The sequence below is a fragment of the Cannabis sativa genome, chromosome 8 (genome assembly GCF_029168945.1).
Source record: "Cannabis sativa cultivar Pink pepper isolate KNU-18-1 chromosome 8, ASM2916894v1, whole genome shotgun sequence".
In the NCBI taxonomy this organism is placed as follows: domain Eukaryota; kingdom Viridiplantae; phylum Streptophyta; class Magnoliopsida; order Rosales; family Cannabaceae; genus Cannabis; species Cannabis sativa.
Window position 1 is genome coordinate 14314066 of NC_083608.1, and position 23840 is coordinate 14337905.

General features: G+C 37.2%; 3 protein-coding genes across 3 annotated transcripts; 2 read left to right on the forward strand and 1 right to left on the reverse strand.

Moving 5' to 3' along the window:
- Window positions 1–8434: 8434 nt before the first annotated feature.
- LOC115699519 (tricalbin-3) lies at window positions 8435–14490 on the forward strand. Its single transcript, XM_030626977.2, has 9 exons — window positions 8435–9638; window positions 10138–10379; window positions 10872–10890; window positions 11265–11488; window positions 11796–11905; window positions 12054–12152; window positions 12491–12947; window positions 13037–13179; window positions 14017–14490. The coding sequence occupies exons 1-8, from the start codon at window positions 8818–8820 to the stop codon at window positions 13123–13125; spliced, it is 2061 nt and encodes a 686-aa protein (XP_030482837.2). The 5' UTR covers window positions 8435–8817; the 3' UTR covers window positions 13126–13179; window positions 14017–14490.
- A 1568-nt stretch (window positions 14491–16058) lies between these two features.
- On the forward strand, window positions 16059–18267 carry LOC115701482 (uncharacterized). The gene is made up of 5 exons (XM_030629294.2): window positions 16059–16508; window positions 16779–16917; window positions 17208–17239; window positions 17699–17785; window positions 17921–18267. Exons 1-5 carry the CDS (start codon window positions 16293–16295, stop codon window positions 18104–18106), a joined length of 660 nt encoding a protein of 219 aa, XP_030485154.1. The 5' UTR covers window positions 16059–16292; the 3' UTR covers window positions 18107–18267.
- A 1272-nt stretch (window positions 18268–19539) lies between these two features.
- LOC115699132 (probable CoA ligase CCL7) lies at window positions 19540–23143 on the reverse strand. Its single transcript, XM_030626378.2, has 6 exons — window positions 22009–23143; window positions 21424–21613; window positions 21134–21279; window positions 20271–20338; window positions 20075–20177; window positions 19540–19967 (listed from the first exon to the last, which is right to left on the reverse strand). Exons 1-6 carry the CDS (start codon window positions 23017–23019, stop codon window positions 19854–19856), a joined length of 1632 nt encoding a protein of 543 aa, XP_030482238.2. The 5' UTR covers window positions 23020–23143; the 3' UTR covers window positions 19540–19853.
- Between the last annotated feature and the right edge of the window lie 697 nt (window positions 23144–23840).

Genomic DNA, 23840 nt, shown 5'->3' on the forward strand with positions numbered 1-23840 from the left:
TTATTGTCTTCATAGGCTCAGCCTCTGTCCACTTGGTGAAGTAGTCCACTGCCACTATTGCATACTTTACCCCTCCTTTTCCCGTAGGTAGAGACCCGATGAGATCTATTCCCCAGACCGCGAAGGGCCAGGGGCTGGTCATCAAAGTGATCTCATTTGGAGGGGCTCTCGGTATGTTCGCGTACCTTTGGCACGAGTCACACTTTTGGACATAGTCTATACAATCTTTTTTCATTGTTGGCCAGAAGTACCCCTGCCTCAATATTTTCTTTGAGAGGCTGGGTCCTCCCGTATGATCTCCACAGAACCCTTCATGGACCTCCAGCATGATTTGTCTAGCTTCAGGGTCCGATACACACCTTAAATAAGGCATGCTGAGTCCTCTCCGGTAGAGAATTTGATCCATCATTACATAACGATGAGCCTGATACTGAATCTTTCGAGACACTGCCCTCTCTTGGGGCAACTCACCTGTGGTTATGTATTTTATGATGGGGACCATCCAGCTGGGTTCTTGCCCAACCGTTTGTGTGGTCTCTTTTATTTTGATGCTTGGCTCTGCCAAGCGTTCCACTGGTACTACCCCCAGCTCTTCGATTTCGCTGTCCGAGGCTAACTTAGCCAGACAGTCCGCGTGAGCGTTCTTTTCTCGGGGGATTCTTTCTATTTTATAGTCCGTGAATTCGTGGAGTAGTTCTCGGACTATTGTTACGTATGCGGCCATCCTTTCGCCGCGAGTTTGGTATTCTCCGGAAACTTGGTTTACAACCAGCTGAGAATCGCTGTAGACTTCCACCCTCTTGGCTCCTACAGCTTTAGCCAATTTTAGCCCTGCTATCAGGGCCTCATATTCGGCTTCATTATTCGAAGCAGTGAAGTTGAATCGGAGTGCTGCCTGGAGCCGCAATCCAGTAGGTGATATCATAGCCACTCCGGCTCCTGAACCGTTCTCATTAGAAGCTCCATCCACAAATACTCTCCAAGTGGGGATGGGTGGCTCCGGTGTATTGGCTGTCGCCTCGGCTTCATTACATTCGGTGATGAAGTCCGCCAAGGCTTGGCCTTTTATGGAAATCCGGGGCACGTAATGTAAGTCGAACTGGCTCAGCTCCATCGCCCACTTGAGGAGCCTTCCGGATGCTTCAGGCTTCTGGAGAACTTGCCGGAGTGGATGATTGGTCAAGATTCTGATCGGATGGGCTTGGAAGTATGGTCTCAACTTCCTTGATGCCATCAGGAGGCAGAATACTAATTTTTCAATAACCGGGTACCTTGTCTCGGCCCCTACCATGCGCTTACTAACATAGTACACGGGGTGCTGAATTTTTTCTTCCTCCGGACCGGTGCGACGCGACCGCATGCTCGGAGACGGCCAAGTAAAGGAACAAGTCTTCTCCAAGGACGGGTTTTGATAGGATAGGAGGTTTGGCCATGTGGTCTTTTAACCTTTTGAATGCCTCCTCGCATTCATCTGACCATTCGAACTTTTGGCATTTCTTTAGTATGTTGAAGAAGGGTATGCACTTGTCCGTGGATCGTGAGATAAAGCGGCTCAGAGCGGCTACCTTTCCGGTCAAACTCTGCACGTCCTTATGTTTCTTGGGGGATGGCATGTCCAGGAGAGCTTGGATTTTCTCTGGGTTCGCCTCGATCCCCCTTTGGCTGACTATGAAGCCCAAGAATTTTCCCGACTTGACCCCGAAGGTGCATTTTTTCGGATTGAGCTTCATGCCGTATCTCCGGACGACTTCGAAACATTCCTCTAAGTCGCTTGCATGGCTGTTGCATGCTTTGGATTTGACGAGCATGTCGTCTACATATACTTCCATGTTTCATCCCAGGAGGCTTTTAAACATCCGGTTAACCATTCTTTGATAGGTTGCTCCGGCGTTTTTCAGTCCGAAAGGCATGACTAGGTAACAGTATACCCCCTTGTCGGTCCTGAAGCTAGTGCACTCCTGGTCTGCCGTATGCATTTTTATTTGATTGTACCCAGCATAGGCATCCATGAAAGACAGCAGCTTAAATCCGGACGTGGCGTCCACCATCTGGTCGATCCTGGGCAGCGGAAAGCAGTCCTTTGGGCAGGCTTTGTTTAGATTTGTGAAATCTATACAAACCCGCCAAGTCCCGTTCGGCTTGGGCACCAGGACCGGATTGGCCAGCCATTCCGGATAGTATACATCACGGATCATGCCATTGGACAAAAGTTTATCCACCTCTTTCTCTAAGGCCTCGGCTTTCACCGAGTCGAGCGGGCGTCTCTTTTGCTGTACAGGGGGCATGTCCGGGTTGACGTTGAGTACATGGGTGATGACATGAGGGCTGATGCCGGTCATGTCCTCTTGGCGCCATGCGAAAATGTCGATGGCGCCCTTCAGTGTTTTTATTATTTTATCTTTTTCCTCCGGATCCAGGCTCCTCCCTATCCGGAGTACTTTAGTGGGGTCGTCGTCGCACACTGGTATTTCTTCGACGTCCTCCATTGGTTCTACGACCCTTTCGGACCCTATGCGAGGATCCAACTCGTCCTCTTCAGCCTTCTCTATTTCAGGGGCCCCCCGGATCATGAGTACTGGCAAGTGGGCGGCAACATTGTAACATTGCCTGGCCTCTCCTTGATTTCCCCTCACCGTTCCAACTCCGGCTGCCTGGGTAGGGAATTTTAGGCATAGGTGTCGGATTGAAGTAATTGCACCAAAGTCGACGAGGGCCGGTCGGCCTAAGATTGCGTTGTAGGCTGTTGGACAGTCTACCACCACGAAGGTGCAATACTTAAATGTGCTTTGGGGGGTATCCGGGCACAGGGTAACTGGGAGCCTGACTTTTCCCATCGGGATTAGCGTTGTCCCGTTAAACCCTGTGAGCTGCGATCCACTAGGAGAGAGGTCCCGGTCGGTCAACCCTATCGCAGTGAAGGCTTCTTTGAAGAGCAAGTTCACGGAACTCCCATTGTCAATCAGGACCCTAGCCACCACCTTATTTGCGATGGGGGTCTCTATGACCAGCGGGTCGTGATGAGGAAAACGCACCGCCTTGGCGTCTTCTTCCGTGAACGTTATGGGTTGGTCCATTAGCCGAGGCCTTTGAGCCGGGAGTTGAGTGACCTCCCACACCTCACTGTGTCTTGCGGCCTCGGCATATCTCTTTCGCTCCTTGCGAGTGTTTCCTCCGATATGGGGACCTCCGGAGATCATGGCTACCCGTCCATTAGGCCGGGGCGCTAGTCCGGGTATATGCTGGGTGTCACCTGCGGGAGCGGTGGAGGCAATACTCTGCTGTACCCCCCGGTGTTCCGGAGGCATACCCCCGCCACCTCGCCCCGGATTAAGATGGGGCAACCTATTTTTGATCCACTCGTAGAGGTGGCCCAAACGGATCAAATTCTCAATCTCGTCTTTGAGATTTTTACACTCATTGGTGTTGTGACCAATGTCGTTGTGGTACTCGCACCTTTTACTCGGATCTCTCCGGGAGCTGTCTTTGTACAATGGCTGTGGTCTCCGGTAGTGCGTATTCTGCCTTGTGGCAAAATATACACGTTCCTGAGAATCCGTGAGCTACGTATCTTGGGTGTATTGGGGTGTGTACCCCTTCTTTTGGCGCTTCTCTCCCGTTCGGGTGCTGCCCTTGGAAGACCTTTTGCTCCTCGAACCCCTGGGTAGGGCCTGTTAAGCTAGCGATCGGGGCGACTGTGAAGGAGTCCGTCCATTTACCCGGACGGGTTGCGTAATGGGAAGATGCGGGGCCAAAGCACGGCCGGGGCGTATCCGGAGTAGCAGAGAAGCTGTATGCCACTTCTCGGAGGGGTCGCGGTCGGGACGATGCAGGGGCGATACTCCTGGCATGTATCCTGCTATCCCGGTGGGATAATAGCCTCCGTAAGCCACGATGCGGGCTTCTTCGAGGTTAATATATTTTTGGACTCGCTTCTGGAAGTCCTGAAGGCTAGCAGCGCCTTCTTGCTGTAATTCGTTCCAGAAGGGAGTCCCAGTGCGGATTCCTGCTTGGAGAAGTGCAAGCTGTTGTCCGTCGTCGACCTTCTTGGTCTTCGAGGCTTCCTCTCGGAACCTCTTAATGTAATTCTTCAAGGTCTCGGTGGGCAGTTGCTTGATGTTGGTCAAGGCACTAACCTCCAAGTTGACCTTCCTGGCAGCGACAAATTGTCTCCGGAAGTTGGTTTGGAGTTTGTTCCAACAACCCACCGATTCTGGTTCCAATTTCTTGAACCATTCCTCTGCCGATCCGCTCAGAGTGAGGGGGAAGCATAAGCATTTGGCGTCATTGCTGACCCGCATGACTGTCATGACTCGGTTGAATCGTGACAAGTGATCACTGGGGTCGGAGTTCCCAGTATATGCCGCCATTTCGGGCATCTTGAAGTTTTTAGGGAGCTCCGCCTCCAGGATATGTTTGGCACAAGGCTCCCGATCCTCACTGTCCGAGTCGGAGTCATCTCCCTTCTGCCTCCGGGAGACTCGGGCAATATCTTTTCGAAGTATGGCAAGTTCTGCCATAATCCCTTCGTTCTGATGCCCGAGGAGACTACGGGCCTGTATCTTTTTTGGTCAAGGTGATCCCGGAGGTCACCTTGATTCCCATTGATTTGATTTCTCAGATCAATGGGTGGACATCTCTGTCCTCCTCTTCCTCTGCCCCCTGGTTCCTGGTGCACGGAAACGCTTTTCCGGTCCCCTCGATCCTGAGGGCCAAGACTCCCTCTTCGGGGCTTGCCCCTCTGCGGACCTTTCCCTTTAGGGAAATCCGAGCGGACCTTTCGCGGATCCTGCGCCTTTTTCTTTCGACCAGGGGCAGAAGTAGGGTTTTTTGTTTGGTTTTCCTCAGCAGGATGCCTTATAGGGCTAGGTTCCCTAGGCCTTTCTTCTTGGGAATTAGGCGAAGACGTTGCTGGCTCCCCGTCGAGTCCAGCGGCCATCGCCTTGGGATGCACGTGAATACCAGCTGCCTCCATGGCTTTCTGCATGGCTAGCATCACTTCCTGCATTTTTTGATTTTGCGCTTTCTGAGCTTCGATCTCAGCTTCATGATCGATAGCTTTTTGTCTAAGGAGCACCAGCTCCGAGTAGCTTCCTCCGTCATAGGCATACTCGTCGAGGTGTTCCTCGTAGTTTTCATCGGGAACTATTTCTTCTTCTTCTTCCTCGGACTCCTCTGCTGCTCTTGAGGCTACATCTTCCTCATTGGGATCTTGAGCGTCTTCTAGAGGGCGAGGATGACGTGTAGCTCTTGTCTCCACCATTGTCGTGAAGTTAAATGCTTGTTGTGAAGCAGCTTTCCTCAGCTCTCAATGAAAGCACCAAAATGTTGACCGAGGTTTTCGGCAACTATTAAAATATAATTATAATAAGGAGCTGTAAGAAAGCGAGATGAAGACTTTTTACGTGGTTGGGGCGTTAATGAGCCTTAGTCCACGAGCCACTGCTATTAATGGATGTATTTAATACAGATTCTACACTTGAGAGAATGTTTTTCTCTTAAATACAGAGAATGTTCTTGGTGAGTTTGTTCTCTTCTTGCTCTTTTGCAACCAAGATTCTCGACCCCATTAAATGAGCTTTGAGGGGGTATTTATAGTGTTTTGGTGGGGTAATCCCTAGAATTGTTCTTACACATGTGTCTGTAAGTATCCATAAAGTTGGGCATTTCCGATGAATATACCATGGGTGATGCATGGTCAAATCCCTAGGTGCTGTAGGGTTTTTATGGAGAATGTCCTTTTTGTCTTATGATTGACGTGACTCTTCGCAGAGTAGCCGTCGCTAGACTTAAATGATCATTACTGTAGCGCTGCTGTTTGGGGGTTGTGCCGTCAGACTTTATTGCGTGTTACAGTCCCAACACGCTTCCTCCCATGCAGCATTAAATGCGACTTGATTTCTCGGGAGAGACCTGACACATCCCGGAGAGCCCTCATGCTATACTAGCTTCCTGGAGTACCTTGTACTCCGGGTGTCTCCTCCGGGACCCATGCTAATAGCGCTTCCTGGTGGCATAAAAAGACTTAGCAAATCTTTCTAAGTTATCTGATCCACGTGTCCCCTTTCGACTGGTCCACGTATTTTGGGCGAATTTTGGAGCAACACGAACCGATCCAATCCAATCCAATTATAAAAAGTTGGATATCCAATTACAATTGGATTGGATTGGATGCTAAAAGTTGGATTCTAATTGGATTGGATCGGTTATTAGATGTCAATCTCAAAATCCAATTAAAAACCGATCCAATCCAATTACATTTATATGTATTAAAAAATTATTTATATAATAAAAAATATTGAAAAATATAATAAATATTTATTATATTTTTATTAGATTTTTTTGTATGTTGAATTTGTAACACTTGATTGTTTAGTGTATTTATTTTCATGATGTTTTGTTCTATTTTATTACTTAGAAATGTTATTGTTATAATTATTTAAAACTTTTAGCTACAATACACTTGTAAGAATAGTATATTTATGAAGTATTAAACTTAAATAAAAAGTGATGCTTAGTTTTTTACGTATTTTTCTTTATATTTTTAAGCTAATATTAAAATTTAGGTGTGTAATTGGATATCCAATTAAAAAACCGATCTGATCCAATTAGTAAATGGATTGGATTGGATTAGATTTTGAGGTCTAATTGGATTGGATCGGATGATGATTTTTCAAATCCAATTACTAATTGGATTGGATCGGATGAGAAAAAAAAGGTTGGATTGGATCGGATGCCCACCCCTAGGGACACGTGAATCAAAACATCTTGACACTTTAATTATTTGCTAAGTCTTTATGAGATAAGGCAGCATCCGGGACGTGCCTCCCGGAGAAGGCATACGGAGCCCCCTATGCTCCCGGAAGCCTTAATAACATTAAGGCATCTCCGCGAGGTGTCAGGCTTCCTCTGAGCAGTCATTTCGCATTTAATGCCGCATGGGAGGAAACGTGTTGGGACTGCTACACGCAATAAAGTTTGACGGCACGACCCCCAATTTGCAGTTGCGAAGTAATGATCATTTAAGTCTATTGACAGCTACACTGTGAAGAGTCACATCAATCAAAAGACAATAAGGACATTCCACATAAAAGCCCTACAGCACCTAGGGATTTGACCATGCATTACTCATGGTATATTCATTGGGAATACCCATCTTTATGGATATTTACAGATACACATGTACAATAATCCTGGGGATCACCCCACCAAAAACACTATAAATACCCCCTCAAATCTCATTAAATGGGGTCGAAAATCTTGGGTTGCATAAGTGCAAGAAGAGTAAATACTCACCAAGAACATTCTCTGTATTTAAGACACTTATAAATACACAGACTCGTGGACTAAGGCTCATTAACGCCCCAACCACGTAAAAATCCTTTTCTAATTTTCTTACAGTTCTCTAATCTAATATTATTTTATTGGTTGCCGAAAACCTTGGTCAACAATTATAATTAGTTTATTTTAATCTTTTTTTTTTATTTTTTTAATATGTAATAAATAAGTAAATATGATTTTAGTATAAAAATAATTATTACAGTCTTTTAATCAAAATAATTACACTCTATACCTTTTCTATACTGTCCTCTTTTATTTTTACCCTATTTTTTTTAAATTCTATCATTTTTACCTTTTTTTTTTTAAAAAAAAACTGTACCAATTTTGCTCCTATCACTTCAAGATACTCTCCATGTGACTCTCTTATGTCAGGGTATTTTGGATACAATACATATAAAAAGAGGTATGTTTCAAATAAATATAAAACTAGAGGTAAATTTGATTAATTGATTAATAAAAGTCGTATTTTTCAACTTACCCCAATAATTTTTTCTAAAAGTTGAGTTGGAGCAGAGCAGTTTCAGCTTTTAGCTGTAGCTTCTCCAAAAATTCTTTAAAAAACTGTTTTTTGACTGTTTGCCAAACACATTTTTATCACAATTTTTTCTAAAAACAGTTTTTAACTTTTTTAAAGGGATTATTTCACAAAAACATAAAAACAATAAAAAAAATTACAAAAATACAGTTTCACGAAATTTTAAACATTTTTACGATTTTTTTGATTTTATTTACAGAAAATACAGTCTTTTTATGTTGTTGATTTTTTGTTATTTGTATATTATTTTTTGTTGTTATTTTGATGTTATTTTCATGTTACTTTTATGTAGTTTTCTTGTTGATTTTATGTTGTTTTCGTGTTATTTTTTGAAAAACCGTAAAAATGTAAAAAAATAATTTTTGAACGTAAAAATGTAATTATTTTATAAAAAATTGTGTCTTATGTAATTATTCATTTTTTAAAAGCTGTGCCAAACGGATCCTTAATTGGTATTTATCACTAAACAAAGTTAGACGAATAAATTAAAAATAAACAAATAAATTAAGGTCGGTGTCTATTAACATATTTATTTTAGTTATTTTTTTTTTGTTGGCATGTGAAGCGCGTTGGCTTGACTCTCTCCTCTCCTTCTCCTCCGACCCATGTGTCTATTATGTCCCCAACCATTCACCTTTCCACTACCCCAAATTACCTAAAAAAAATTTAAAATTATATAATATATATTATCCACGTCTTCCACAATTTTTCAGAGCCTTGCATTAAGATTACAATTTCACAAATACCACTTCTTCTTCTTCTTCCTTTCACTCTCTCAAATTTTCATTTTCATGGAACTTTCTTCTTCTTCTTCTCTTTTCTTCTTCTAACTCCAACCCAATACTTTTCTTTCTTCCTTTTCCTTTTCCCAATTCAGAATTCATGTTTTTTTCCAAATCCAATGCGATTTCTCTTGCCCATTTCGGAACACGGGCTACTGATAAATGATTTTCCATTCAAATTCTTCCACTTTCGACTTTTCTCCGTCATGCAAATGTGGAACCACGACCTCCATCGATTTCACCACCCTCCGAAACCGCCACCTCCTTATCGCTAGCTTTTCTTACCGGAGTTTGCGGAGAAAATCGGGGTTTCGGTTTCAGTTTCAGTTTCAGCCTCGTGCTGCTGTTTCTACTGATGCTGCTCCTAAGCCTAATTTGAGTTCTGAGCTCGTTAATTCGACCAGAAGGGGTGCTAAGAGTTTTGTGGTCAAGCAATTTACCGATGAATTGGCCGGTGAAGAGTTGTCTGAGGAGGATTCTTCTTCGATTCAAATGGGTTCGAATTTCACTAATTTTCAGGAAGACCCCATTGTTGATAAGCTCAGAACTCAACTGGGAGTAATACACCCAATCCCGGCGCCGCCTTTTAATCGAAACGTCGTTGGATTGTTCGTCTTCTTTTTCTTCGTTGGCGTTGTTTTCGACAAGCTATGGACTTCGAGGAGGAAGAAGAAGTTGGTGGGTAAAGAGGGTCGGCTAGGTGCTTGGCCGCAAGTGCCTACGAGCTTCTCATTGTTCTTGGAGAAAGATTTGCAGAGGAAAGAATCAGTTGAATGGGTGAATATGGTTCTTGGAAAGTTATGGAAGGTTTACAGAAGTGGGATTGAGAATTGGATCATTGGATTGCTGCAGCCTGTTATTGATGATTTGAAGAAGCCTGATTATGTTGAGAGGGTTGAGATTAAGCAATTCTCTTTAGGAGATGAACCACTGTCTGTTAGAAATGTGGAGAGAAGGACCTCTCGCCGTGCCAATGATTTACAGTGAGTTTGCTGTTTGAATTTTATTCTTTTTCTGTTATTAATTGAATTTTTATTGCCATTAAATTACAATATACGGAGTTTTTCAATTGTGGCTATGGCAACTTTGTGGGTTTTGTTTAATTTGGTGATGTTCTTAACTTTATTGCTTCTTTTTTGATTGAATGGTATGAGGATCAGGAAAAGCCTCACTGATAAATTTGTTTTTGCATATCAAATCTCGTGTATCCATACTATTACTAGACTTGATTTTGGATTACTACAATCTATTGAGAAGATTAGAGATCTTTTGTATGACCTATGTTTAGATTCTTGGTTAAGCATGTCCCACAATGTCTGATTTTTGAGTCCTTGCATACCTACATAGCAATTGCTATAGTTTTATTGCTCCCGAATATTATACGGTTAGGCAGGGATTCCAGTTAGAAGTAAGAAACAGTCTAGATTCTTAGTTTGAACTTTTGAATGATATCTTTGTCTGCTAATATTTTCCTTACTCCAGGTATCAAATAGGCCTCCGTTATACAGGCGGTGCACGTATGTTGCTGATGCTCTCATTAAAATTTGGGATTTTACCAATTAAAGTACCGGTTGGTGTTCGAGACTTTGACATTGATGGAGAGCTTTGGGTCAAATTGCGATTGATACCAACTGAGCCATTCGTAGGAGCTGTTTCATGGGCTTTTGTTCAACTACCGAAAATCAAATTTGAGTTGTCACCATTTCGCTTGTTCAATTTAATGGGTATGTGTTAGATTTATGGCCTTCTCTTATGAGCCTAAAAATATTGCCTTCTCTAAATAAATTAGACTGTTAGAGATAGGGGAATGCTGATGCAAACTCAACTTTCTTTTATTGGCTGCGCAAGAATATATGTTAATGTAGGTAGGAACCTAAATCTGAAGAAAGCTTGCCATTTAAAATTTAAATTAGTCATTCAATATCAGTAATATCCATATGATTATTTGGTCTGTTGGAAACATAATTGTTGTGACAATAGAACTCAAATGTTGCAAAAATTATATTCCAAATCTAATTAGTCTTGTTAGATTATGCCAAAACAGATTCTGAAGCTCTTATACAGTTTAACATGTATCAGTATATCTATATACTTATGTATAAATTCTTCTTCTCTTTATGATGATCATGCTGTTTGTTTTAGCAAAATGCCTAAATGGATACTGACACGTTTATTTACTTTTCTTTTTCTTTTATGAATGCGATGGGGAACATCAGACATTCCTGTTCTTTCAATGTAAGTGAACTTTGTCTCTGACATCTTTACAAACACAATATGTCTCATTGAATTCCTATAAATGTGCTTATCAGTTTTTTCCTCTAGAATTGTTATGTAATATCGATTTTCCCCCCTCTTCTTTCTTTTGTTACTCTTTTCTCTATTCACCCCCTGGTTCTATCCAATATCTCATGGAGTTTCTATTTACTGCTCAATGAGAACTTACTAAATTGAAAATGCAATCTTTTTACTACTCGCCGTGAATTGATAAAATCAGAATTTTCGGTTTTTGACAAACTACAAATTTTTACATTGATATTTATCCATCCTTTGTGTACAGCTTATACCTTTGGACACATAGATATCTCTTAATTTTTTTTTTATTTCTCCAGGTTTCTGAAAAAACTTCTCACTGAGGATTTGCCACGACTATTTGTACGACCAAAGAAGATTGTTTTAGATTTCCAAAAAGGTAAAGCAGTTGGCCCAGATGCAAATGATTCAAAATCTGGAGAGATAGAAGGAACAAAACCAGGAGAGCAAGAAGGAAACAAGGATTTTGTTGGAGAGCTATCAGTGACTCTTGTCGATGCCAGGAAGCTTTTCGTTCTCTATGGTAAGAACACAAACCCTTATCTAATCTACCTACATTTCTCGAGAAGAGCACTAATTTAATAATTTTTAATTCTCAATTACACTAGTAATAAACTCGTTTAATTGTACTCATTATAGATAATCTTACCATAATTATTCTACCACTTCATGTACTCGACATACTCTTTGCTAGTGGTTAGATTCTTAGCATCATATTATTCTGATTCCTGAATCTATTAATATATTATATACAAACAACAATCCAACTTAATGCAAATCAGCCATCATTTACACTTCTTTCCCTTTTTATTTTTTAATTTGCTCTCCAGGTAAAACAGACCCTTATGTTACTCTAAGCCTTGGGGATCAAGTAATACGTAGTAAGAAGAACAGCCAAACTACCGTCATCGGCCCACCTGGTGAGCCAATCTGGAACCAGGTGAAGCTTCTTAGCCTGACTGCTTCATGTATTAAGTTGTACATGGAAAAAAAAATACATGTGAAATCTTTTGCTTTCTATATGTGATATAATTATATGGTGCAAAATTCTACCTCTAATATGTATTATGTGCTTGTGTTGTGGGCAGGATTTTCATATGCTTGTTACAAACCCTAGAAAGCAAAAGTTATTCATACAAGTAAAGGATTCTCTCGGATTTGCAGATTTGACAATTGGGACAGGAGAGGTAATGTAATATATGTCCTTTACAGTCTTTGATGGTAATGAAAGTTATCTATTGCTATATTTGTTTTTATTATTTTCATTTTTGTAGGTAAATTTTTTCTTAATTATAGTTTTTTCTTAGATAAAACTTTCCGACCAGTATCGCATTTAAGATTATGGCATTCTCTAGTACGACTATGGTTAATATCAGGTGTAATAATGTTTCAAGCTTTTTGTTAAGGTCTTATGTGTGAACATAAATGTTTTCAGTGAAAATTAGCAGTCAAAAGGAAGTTGCAATTATTGTTTTAACAAATTATTAATTTATATTAATCGTTTACAACTAAATTGCACTTTTAGGTTGATCTTGGATCCCTTAAAGATACTGTACCGACAGACAGAATTGTGGCATTACAAGGTGGTTGGGGACTGTTTAAAAAGGGATCTTCTGGAGAAATCCTACTTCGATTAACGTATAAAGCATATGTTGAGGATGAAGAGGATGACAGAACTGAGTCAAAAACAATTGATATAGATGCTTCAGATTCTGATGATGATTTGTCTGAGTCTGATGAATTGAATGCATCTTTTGTAAAAGGTCAAATAGAGGATGCTAGAGAAGCTGAAGAGTCATTTATGGATGTTCTAGCTGCCTTAATTGTGAGTGAAGAGTTTCGAGGAATTGTTGCATCTGAAGCTGGAATTACGAAAACATTGGATGACACGCCAAGTACAGGATCAACTTCCCCTAGATCAGGCGTTCGTGACACTGAATCAGTTTCTCAAATTCCTACTAACAGTTCAGAAGTTTCTCGAGGTAATTTCCATTCACCGCTAACAGTAATCATCGACATGTTTGGATTGGTTTCTTCTTGATTCACAGTAAAGAAAACTTGTCGATTGCAGGATTGGCTTTGTTCTGGCTCGCAGTTGCTACTAGTGTATCTATACTAATCTCTATCAACATTGGTGGTTCAAGTCTCTTCAATCCTTAATGTTTGCCAATAGTCCTCGGGGAAGTACTGATTTTAGTGCTTTTCTTTAATCAAGTAATTATTCTCATCCTTCTTGACTGCATTTATTTATTTTCTTCATAAACTTCTTCATTGCTTCACTTGATTCTTCTTTTATTGTCTGGTAAATATTAATAAGTAGAAGTAGTAGTACTAGAAAAGATAAGTCTTAAGTCATGCAATGCTTGGTCAAAGTGCATTTTTTGCCATCTTTCAAAGATGAATTAGAATTTTTGCTCCCTAAACTTTGACATGTACCAAATCATGCTCTTTGAACTCTTTAAGCCGTTAAAAATTCCTCCTAAACTATTGAAATTGTTAGATTTAAGGACTCTTGTCCAATTTCATTCAATTTTACTATTGTGGCAATTGTCCATGTACTAAATCATGCCTCTTGAAATTTAATATCTACTAAAGCATACCCTTTGAACTTTAACATGTACCAAATTGTGTCTCTTAAATTTTCATCCACGTCAAACTTTCTTTAGTAAAATTGGACATTAGTTCTTAAATCCAACAATCTTAATAGTTTGGGAGAAATTTTTAACGACCTGAAAAGTTCAAGGGATATGATTTGATACATGTCAAAGTTTAAGGGGCAAAAATTCAAATTAACCTCTTTCAAATGTAGTAGACAGTAGTAGTTAGCTAGTTAGTAGTAGTACTAGTAGTTAGCTAGTTATGAGATTTGATGAAATGTTGTGCAATTTCAAATTGGACAAGTTAATATCTCAAAATAGTAATGATAACATAGTTTGAACAATCAACTTTTTTGACATCGTTTATTCTGTGTTCATTGAGTTTTCAAACTAAAGCATGTTAGCCAAAAGCACTGTTGTGAACCCAAAAATAAAGCATCTTCTTTCATGGCAGGTTCGTTCGGCAACAATCGGTATAGTAGATAAAATTTCAGGAAAGGGTCAGCACCTCCCAGAGGAAATGGTTTTGCATTGAATCCTAGCATCATTCCAACCTGTAAATTTGTAGTTTTCTAGCTGAGGAATGTCTTGTTGGCGGCAGAAATTTTTTGCTCCCTTGTGAGTTTATACACAAGCAACAATTTTAGTTTCTATTTATAAAAGAGAAAAGAAAAAATCCCTCTAATCTTATATAATATGGTGTTTTTTGGCCTCAAAATCAATTTATTTTGGATTTGCTACCAAAATATTTATGAGGGGTCAAAACAACTCTAACATAGGTTTTTATATTCTTGAAAAATTGTAAATGTAAGGTTGTTAAATCGCAAGGAGCTTCTATAGGGTTTATTTGTAATGAAGAAAGTTTATACAACAATTATAATCATGAAACATGTCTTATTGTTATTAATTGATCTTCTTTTTTCCTAAATCTTAGCCTAAACTCACCCAATTTGTTTTGCTAACTCTTAAGATATTTCCAATATGTAATTTATAAATTGTGAGGTTGGACTAGTGAATAGTAGTAGCAAATCAAAAGATTCAGAATTTTGAGAAAAAGAAGTCAATTTTTAATTGATTTTTTTGAAACATTCTTCTTTATTTATTTTTCAAGCGATTGAATCACCTTAATGACATGTTTAACCATCTTCAATGCATGTCCTCAAAAATGCTAAATTTAATAATAATAATAATAATAGTTAATTAGCTCAATAACTGATTGATATAAAAGTCTTCCTCAAAAAAATATTTGGCTGATTATTCTTTGTTAAGAGTCTTCTCACAAAGTTGTCAAGCCGGCTGGGAACTATTAGAGTGGCCCTCACTTTGGCTCTCTCTCAAAAGGATGGCCTATTTGACAAATTGATGTTCCGAATGCTTTTTTTTAATGGGGATTTATCGAAAACTATTTATATATCCCAATCTCCTAGCTTCATTGATAAGGATTATCCCTCTTATGTTTGCAAGCTCACCAAGACTCTCTATGGCCTTAAACAGATTCCTCGTACCTGGTTCTCAAAGTTGAGCTTTGTTCTTCCTGCTTGGGGGTTCATGTGGTCAAAAGTTGATAACTCTTTGTTTATTCTACATCATTCATCACGTACAACACTTTTATGTTGATGACATTCTTACTGGTAGTGATAAGCATCACACTAATAGGTTTATCTTTTCATAATGGTGAACCTCTTGAATACCTTATAGAGAATAGAAGTCTTGTATACTCTTTATAATATGTTCTTATGACTCGTTCAAACATAGCCTTTGTTGTTAACAGGGCATGTCAATTTATGCATGCTCCAACCACTACTCACTTAGTAGCAATCAAGAGAATACTTTGTTATCTTTGGCACCAAATCTCACTGTATAACTCTGTCTGCAACTTCTCTCTTCACCTTTTATAGCCTTCACAGATGAGCATCCAATCCAAATATCATCAAAGCACTAAAGATTACTTTGTATTCCTTGGAGATCGTATCATTTCATGGTCTTCCTCCAAACAAAGAGTAGTATCCTAGAGCATTGCTAAAAGTGAATATCCAACATTTCTTATGGTTTTGAGCATTTCTTTTTATTGTCTCTTGTTTTGGGCATTGTAAGGAACTATGATATCTAGTATACTTATGAGGTGGCATGACATTCGAATAAGTAGAATTTGATATTAAATGACACTTTTTTTAATTTAAGAATATTATAAATCATTCTCAACTCATTGTTTTATTTTTTTACTATGAGGCATTTGCTTTATAATTAGATAATGATTTTTAATAATATTTATTAAAGTTAAACAAGCGGGACTCGATATTGAGTTATACCAATAACGATATTACAACTAAGCATCATGAATGCCTTTTAACATTTTTTATTTTTTTTTAATGACAATGAATAGCTTTATTAAAAATAATAAAAATGTCATACAACCTAAAAATATACATCCCTATCAAAATGAGGGTATTACTATTACCTATTTAAACAAATTCTCTAATCTGGCATATACTAATACATGAACAACATAAATTAGAGAAACTATTTCAAGACCAAAGTCAATAAAAATAACACACACAAACACAATGACAATAAGTACAAAAAAAGAAAAAACCAAAGAATCCAATCAAACACGCCGTCAACACCACACACAAATTTGCATTAGATTAGTTTGAATACTAAGTTTCCTTACACAAATTTAGTATTGCTAAGAAGTGTGAAGCTGACAGAAGCAATTCTGGGTTAGGAAAGATGAAATTAACATGGAAGAAGAAGACTAATAAAGACTCCATCCACAAGAAGAGACCTTTAACCTCTCTATATCCACACCTCCCTTTCGAACCCCGAAACGACAATTCCCAACCCCCCAATACGACACACCAATATTCCTCTGAAAATCCATCGGACTCTTCTGATGTTAACAAACTTGCTCAGTCCTTTCAGGCTCAGGGAAACAAGCTTGCCGAGGTAACCCAATTCTTTTTTCTTAGAAAAGATTCAGTTTTGTGTTGAAAAATCATCGTATGTAGCGAACTCCGTGATGGGTTTTTGTGAAATGCTCCTAAATTGATTGATTTTATTATTTTGAAAGATAAAGATTGGATTTTTATGAACTCAAAGAAAAAAAGAACATTTTCTGGAAAACCTAAGCAAAATCGTTTGATGAAAATGAAGTTGAAATGTGCTTATTTTTTATTGTTTCTGCATAATAATAACAATGCAATTATGGTTTTAAAGGATGGAGAGTACCGTGAAGCATTGGGGAAATGGGAGACAGCTCTTCTGTTGAATCCTCAAAATGCAGTTTTACATGAACAGAAAGCTCAAATTTTACTTGAATTGGGAGATGCATGGAGTGCTCTCAAAGCAGCTTCTCGTGTGTGATATTGCCTAGCTCATTTCATATCTTATGTGTTTTTTTTAGTAACATTTCATTTGTTGTGCTTGGTAATGATGTGATGATTTTTTAGTACCATTATAATTCTCTATTGGGCATCATTGAACAGATACTTCTGAGTTAATCTTTTTGATATTCTTTCAAGCTTACTTTTTCTTTTCCGGGGTGGAGGTTTAGTTTCGATTTCAAAAGCAGTTTTTCTGTTACATATTTCTTATGTGCTTCAACTGTAAAGTTATGGTAATAAGACGTGTGTTGCAAATTGGCAGGAGCAACTGAATTGGAGCCTTCATGGGCTGAGGTACATTACACCTTTAAATTACAAATTTAGTTATCTCGCTAGTGAAGTTGTGCTCATTGAATCTATAAGGATTATCGCCTAAGCAACGCTATCGAAAGAACCATTTAGAGCATAGTTCAGTCAGTAAGATTGAGTAGCTTTTCAGGGAAACTCTTCATTTCATCCTGTAAATTTATTATCAGAGCATAACAAATCAAATGTGTCGATGTTAATTGCTCTGGGAGAGCTTCATTGGCCAGGGCTTTACCTTAGTATTGTTCGTTTGTTATTGAGAATAGAGGTCAATGATTCAGCCTGTTATCCATTATAGATAGTCTTTCGAATAGGATATCCAAGATGACTGCATATTTGTAACTATATGCAATTTCGATGCCTTCTCTTGTTCAGGTGCTGAACTATTCCTGTTATAGACATATCTCAATGATATTCATTGTTTACATCCGAAATTTGATATTTCAGGCATGGATAACCCTTGGCAGAGCGCATTTGAACTTTGGAGAACCTGATGGGGCTATGCAAAGCTTTGATAAAGCATTAGCAATCAAGGTACTGCTTTTAGTATTTCATTCATTCTCAAAGTTCACTTTTATATCTTTTAAATGTATAGAGTTCATCACAAGAGATGCATCTTCCAATTTGAAAAGGTTCTGAGCTTTAACTCGAAAGTTCCTTATGCTGCAGCCTGATTGCGAGGAGGTTCAAGAGGACATGCGTACCGCATCAAACCTTGTAAAAAGGCGAAAACAGCTTCACTTATCAGGCTTAAGTTCTACTACGAATCGCTATATGGTTGGTGATGAGTCTGAAACGTCCTTAAGCTCTATTACAAATGGCGATACGGTTGGTGATAAGTCAGAAAGCTTGTGAAATAGTATGAAAACTCAAAACAGAATAGATAATAAGATTATAGTACTGTATCTTTTTAGGTGTACATATGCTAAAGATGTTGAACATGAAATTGGAATGGTGATTGTGAATTGTTTTTTGTTGGCTATGATATATTAAATTAGTCAATCTTAGTTATATTATGTTATATGCCTCATAATTTTATTTTTCTACCTCTTTCTTTTTGAAGACCTTGCAAGTTCTTTCCTTCTCAGTTGAGCTTCTTTTTTTTTCTTATAATGTTTTTTAATGTAATAATGTAAGTTTTTATTTACAATACCAGAATCTAAATTTTGTTGGAAGTGGAGATGACATCTAGTTCATCCCCAAAATATTTTTGATGAGGGGGCAATTCGTGCTCATGGGTTGTGTTCATGTTCGTGTCATGTCAACCCCAAATGACTAAAGGTTAGTCGTGTCAGCCTGAAAATGATTCAAATTCCTTTAAGGGAAACTCAAACGGTCCTTTTTATTTATTTTATGCGAATATCGAGTCGTGTTATTATGTCTGATCTATTTTGCCGCCCTAGATGAGACTGTACTTACCAATCAAAGTCGTATGAGTTGCAACTTGGATTACACTTTCCTACCAACTTTGGCCACCCCGAAGCATGATAGTGGTCTTTTAATGTCAAACATAAAATTTTTTTTTTTGAGAAGATATCTTTTAATCTAGTTAAGTAAAAATCAAATCGAACAAATCTCTTGCCATGACTTCAAAAATAATTTCCAAGTTTATTCTAAATAATAATAATTCTAAGGTTCTTTTTTGTTGAGTAAATAGAAAACTAGTATGAGATAATTTAAGAGTATGCAAAAAAAAAAGTGTAATTTATTTTTTCATTAAAATAGTACTGTTTGTTTGTGTTGGGACATTCTTTGTTGAGACAAAACTTTAGGATGGAAGATGATCTTATATGAGTTTTTGTCTATACCAATTGGAACTTTTCATTATTGATAAGATTAAGATGGACTCATAATAAGTTTCTTTGTCTTCTATTTTAGTTTTGTCAGATAATTTTGTGTATCATAATGTTTTATTGTCTAGTGTTCTTTTGAAACATCATGACTTTTTTATATTGATCGTAATTTTAATGTTTCGGTATATGAATGGGCTAATCATTGAACATTTTTTTAAAAAAATTGGATCTCTGAAGATAAATATAAATTATACTAAATATTACAATTTTTTTTGTTGCGAAAATTCATCGTACAAACATAAAGTGCTTTAAAATATTGCATTAATTTTTAAAATAGTGTTTAAGGAACTAATTAAATTATATTTAAAATAGTAAATTATCATTACTATAATTATTAATTATTATTAGTATAATCTAATTTAAAATTAAACTTCATTCTCTGCTACTGGATATTAAACTTCAAGTATTTCACATATAATACAAGATTATACTTCATAATACAAGATTTTTTCACATATAGTTTTTATTTAGGAACCATTCATATATAGTTTATAATACAATATCAACAATAGTTTCTAAAACATTTGGGATTTTTTTGTAGTAAGGAATCAAATCACTAAATTTTTTTTAAAAAAAAAAATTCTAAAACCATGTCTTTGTTTGCTACTTTCTTCTACATAGGCAGGAAACTAGTATGCCTCTCTGAGATACTTTGTAATGAAAAATATACCATAAAATTCTAAACTAACTTTATTTTTTAACAGTTGGATCTCTTTAGAGATAGTTTCTTATATCAATGATAGTATCTATCACATGTTGGAGCGTACTTTCTGAATGAGTTCTCTTCTGAGGATTTTCCCCGAAGCAGATTTCGGGACACTGTTTATAAATGTTACTTTTCTCAATCTTTTGAAAGATGCAACCTATGACAGAAACAAAACAATGAAGGCATTGAGTAAGAGCATAAAACTACTGGAAAAGAAACTATCAAGAACTTTGAAGTTTTCACAAATTACTTCATTCTTGTTACCTGGCCCGCGATAAATTTCTTCACATCATTTTCGGTTAATGAACTGTTGGGAGAGCGCACAACATAAGCAACTGGGACTTCACCCGCTTCAGCGTCAGGAAATCTGTTTAGAATCGAGAAATCGGTTAAGAATGACATAAATTCAGAAAGTCGAGATAAGATGGTAACAGAGCTGTTTCGAGTTTACAAGGCTTACGGGATCACAACAGCATCGAGTATTTCAGGGTGAGAAACAAGCAATCCTTCAAGCTCAGCAGGAGCAACCTTAGTCAAGTTACAGTTGTGAATGTATAAGTTTTTTATTAAATAATATGATATGACACAAAAGATTTAGTCAAGGTGCAATTTTGAAAATGTCAAGAGGTTTAAAATAATAAATCAACAGTTAAAGTCTACTCATTTGAATAGGATAACTTTGTCTTATCTCTGTGTACATGTACCTAAATGAGAAATGCTAAAATGGTCTAAAACTCTGAAAACTCTATTAGTGTAATTAGATATCCAATCTTACATATTTTAATTTAATAATTATTATAAAATATCAATGACCATTCACAATGTGCTACATCTCGTAATAGTGTTAGGTACGGCTGCAAGTGCCTAATAGGATTGCTCATACCTAAAAAGAGCATTGTTATTATGCTCAGTGGTGCCTAACACTGTCAGTGGTGCCTAACACTGCCATAAGGTAGCATTTTACGAATGACTAGTAATTTTTCATAATAAATATTAAATTAAAATACTTAATTACACTAATAACAGTAAGATATCAACAAAAACACCGAAAAATCCTCTAATGCAAAGTATAGTTAAGCAATTGACATGATATATTTGCTCAAATTCTGAGCAAAGATTATAATTCGTAGTAATATTCCATGGTGTTAATAAGAGGTAGAGTGAAAGATTTGTTCTATTGTGTTCGAGGAAAATGTTGGTAGTGTTTTCGACGAATCACTTATTGGAGGAACAAGCACTCTCGAAACTAATTCGTACAGTTGAAAGGATGCTATAGACTAAAGCTGGCTTATAGTGTTGAAAAAAGAAAAGGTGAATTTTTACCTGAAATCCTTTATACTTGATGAGCTCTTTTATACGGTCAACAACATAAAGATGTCCATCTTCATCAAAATATCCAAGATCACCAGTATGTACCCAACCTTTCTTATCTATAGTCAACTTGGTTGCCTGTGGGTTATTGAAGTAACCTAAAAAAATGTAGTTTTTAAAATATGTCAGAGTTACAAACTCACATAAAACATGAGTGAAAAATAACTCAAGAACCAGATATAGTTTAATGAAAAAAACAGTGTGATAATCCAACAGGAAGAACCAAATTCATAGTTTCATACCTTGCATCATATTAGGCCCCTTCACCCATATCTCCCCCAATTGATTAGGAGGTAAGGGCTTCAGTGTATCTACACTAACTATCTGGGCTTCTACTCCAGATGCCAGCATTCCGGCTGAACCACTATTTCGTTTACCTCCTCTTATATCCTCCATGGATACAATCCCACAAGTTTCTGTCATACCATATCCCTAAAACAACCAAAGAAAAAACAATTACATACATAGACACACTTGAACAAATATTCACACATCGAGAGAAGTGCTAATTGCAGCCTCCTATTACAATCATGTCGGAATTTTTTTTTTCATAATAGTATTCGCTGTAGTTACAATATCAAACTTATTTTTCGAACACTGTAAACTATTCGAAATTTCAATGATGTTGTAACTATAACGATGAAAAACAATTATACACATGGACACACTTGAACAATTATTCACACATTTCATTCTCAATTAGCAAGTACTAACCAACATAGCCAATAAGATTCCAAACAAGTTTTGACTAGTAATGTTAAAGACCTGATAGCCAAGAGGACTAGAGGAGTTGATTGTATGTATGTAATGTATATGTGTATATGTACCTGAGCAACAATACCATAAGGAACAACCTTAGAGCACTCCTCCATTAAATCTTTGCCCAAAGGAGCTGCACCAGAGCCAATATACTTTATAGAAGAAAGATTAAACTTCTTCACCAAACTGTTCTTACTCAGAGCCAGTATCACAGGAGGCACAACCCACAAATGGGTAACTTTATACTTTTCCACATCTTTTAACATCTTCTCAAGGTCAAATCTCGCCATTGAAATAACAGTGTTTCCTCTCTGCAACTGAGCATAGGTGATGATAGCCAAACCAAATACATGAAACATTGGCAAAAAGCATAGAAACACATTATCCATCTCTCCAACTAGGTCTTGCTCCATTGTCACCATTAAAGAAGAGGCAATGAAGTTTTTGTGAGTCAAAACCACACCTTTACTCATTCCCGTTGTGCCAGATGAGTACAATAGCGCAGCAGTGTCACTCTGCTTAAAATCATCAACAATTGGAAATTCTGAGCCAGACGACCCACCTAAGTTGACCAAATCGTTAAAGGTCATTACTTTATCACTAGAAGATTCTTGTTCAGAATCAGGACCAATTAGAATCGTGGGGAGATTGAAACCCTTTACTTTTTCCAAGAGTTGAGGAGCGGTGATAATGAGTTTGGGATTGGAATCCTTGACTTGTTTGGAAAGCTCGGAAACTGTGTAGAGAGGATTTGAGGTAGTGGCAATGGCTCCAGAGGCTATAATTCCCAGGAAACAAACAGGGAAGTGGATAGAATTAGGGGCGTAGATGAGAACGACGTCGTTTTTCTTGATACCCAGATTGAGAAAGCCATGGGAGACCTTGATAACCGTAGATTTGAAGTGGGAAAAGGAGAGTATTTGGTTGGTTTCGGAATCAATGAGAGCTGGCTTTTGTGGGTATGAAGATGAGTTTCTGAAAAGGAATGAAACCATTGAGAGGTTGTTGTTGTTGGGGAGGTGTAGAGGTGGTCTTAGAGAACTGTAAATACCGTCTCTTCCATACCCAGATTTCTCCATTGGATTGGAGAATAGAACAGAGACCTGTTATTTGGATGAATGAAGGTGACAAAGGCTCAAAGCTAAATTATTGATGATATGATTGATATGAATATATATCTGTTCTAATAAAAGGCCATCTATTAAATTTAAAATAATTATTAATTAAATTTATAATATTATTATATATATTTAAAAATAAATATTAGGTAGATATTTTATATATAAAAAAAATTAAATTTAAATTTAAAACATGTAAATATTTTTAATTTTATTAATTTAATTTAAATCAAAAATAAGAAATAATTCTATTTGGAAATCGTAACATTAACTTAACTTTTTTTTTTTTTTGAAATCCACATACACATTAACTTAACTTAGTAATATATATCTTTTTAATATTAATTTCTAATTATATTTAAATTTAAATTTTTTTCCTTCTGGAAAAGATAATATTTAAATAGATATTTTTTAGTTAATCATTTATATAATCCTTATCGTAATGCGTGTATAATTTTGTTTTATTTAACTTTTAAGAAAAAGTATGGTATTATTAATTAATGAGATAGCTGATGTCGAACAATATAGCCCATAGAGACAGAAAATCTGCCAACTAAATTTACGTAAGTAGTGCGTGTATAACTTAAAAATAATAGATAATTATAAGCACCGTCAACATACGTTAAATCAACGTAACTCGATGAAAAATATAAATAAAAAATTCTGATAAAAATATAATCTAATTTTTATATTAAATGGGTTGAAAATAATATCTAACTCGTGTAATTAACCTGAATTAACTCGATCAACTCAATTAAGAAGATTATATCTTTATATATTAA

Excerpts from the sequence above, each read along its gene's own strand:
- LOC115699519 (XM_030626977.2), top strand. The coding sequence starts at position 8,818 with ATGATTTTCCATTCAAATTCTTCCACTTTCGACTTTTCTCCGTCATGC. Across the intron at positions 9,639-10,137 it reads CGCCGTGCCAATGATTTACA|GTATCAAATAGGCCTCCGTT; the intron begins GTGAGTTTGCTG and ends TCCTTACTCCAG. Across the intron at positions 12,153-12,490 it reads TGACAATTGGGACAGGAGAG|GTTGATCTTGGATCCCTTAA; the intron begins GTAATGTAATAT and ends TTGCACTTTTAG.
- LOC115701482 (XM_030629294.2), top strand. The coding sequence starts at position 16,293 with ATGAAATTAACATGGAAGAAGAAGACTAATAAAGACTCCATCCACAAG. Across the intron at positions 16,509-16,778 it reads AGGGAAACAAGCTTGCCGAG|GATGGAGAGTACCGTGAAGC; the intron begins GTAACCCAATTC and ends ATGGTTTTAAAG. Across the intron at positions 16,918-17,207 it reads TGCTCTCAAAGCAGCTTCTC|GAGCAACTGAATTGGAGCCT; the intron begins GTGTGTGATATT and ends GCAAATTGGCAG.
- LOC115699132 (XM_030626378.2), bottom strand. The coding sequence starts at position 23,019 with ATGGAGAAATCTGGGTATGGAAGAGACGGTATTTACAGTTCTCTAAGA. Across the intron at positions 21,280-21,423 it reads GGGGCCTAATATGATGCAAG|GTTACTTCAATAACCCACAG; the intron begins GTATGAAACTAT and ends ACATTTTTTTAG. Across the intron at positions 20,178-20,270 it reads CTCGATGCTGTTGTGATCCC|ATTTCCTGACGCTGAAGCGG; the intron begins GTAAGCCTTGTA and ends GATTCTAAACAG.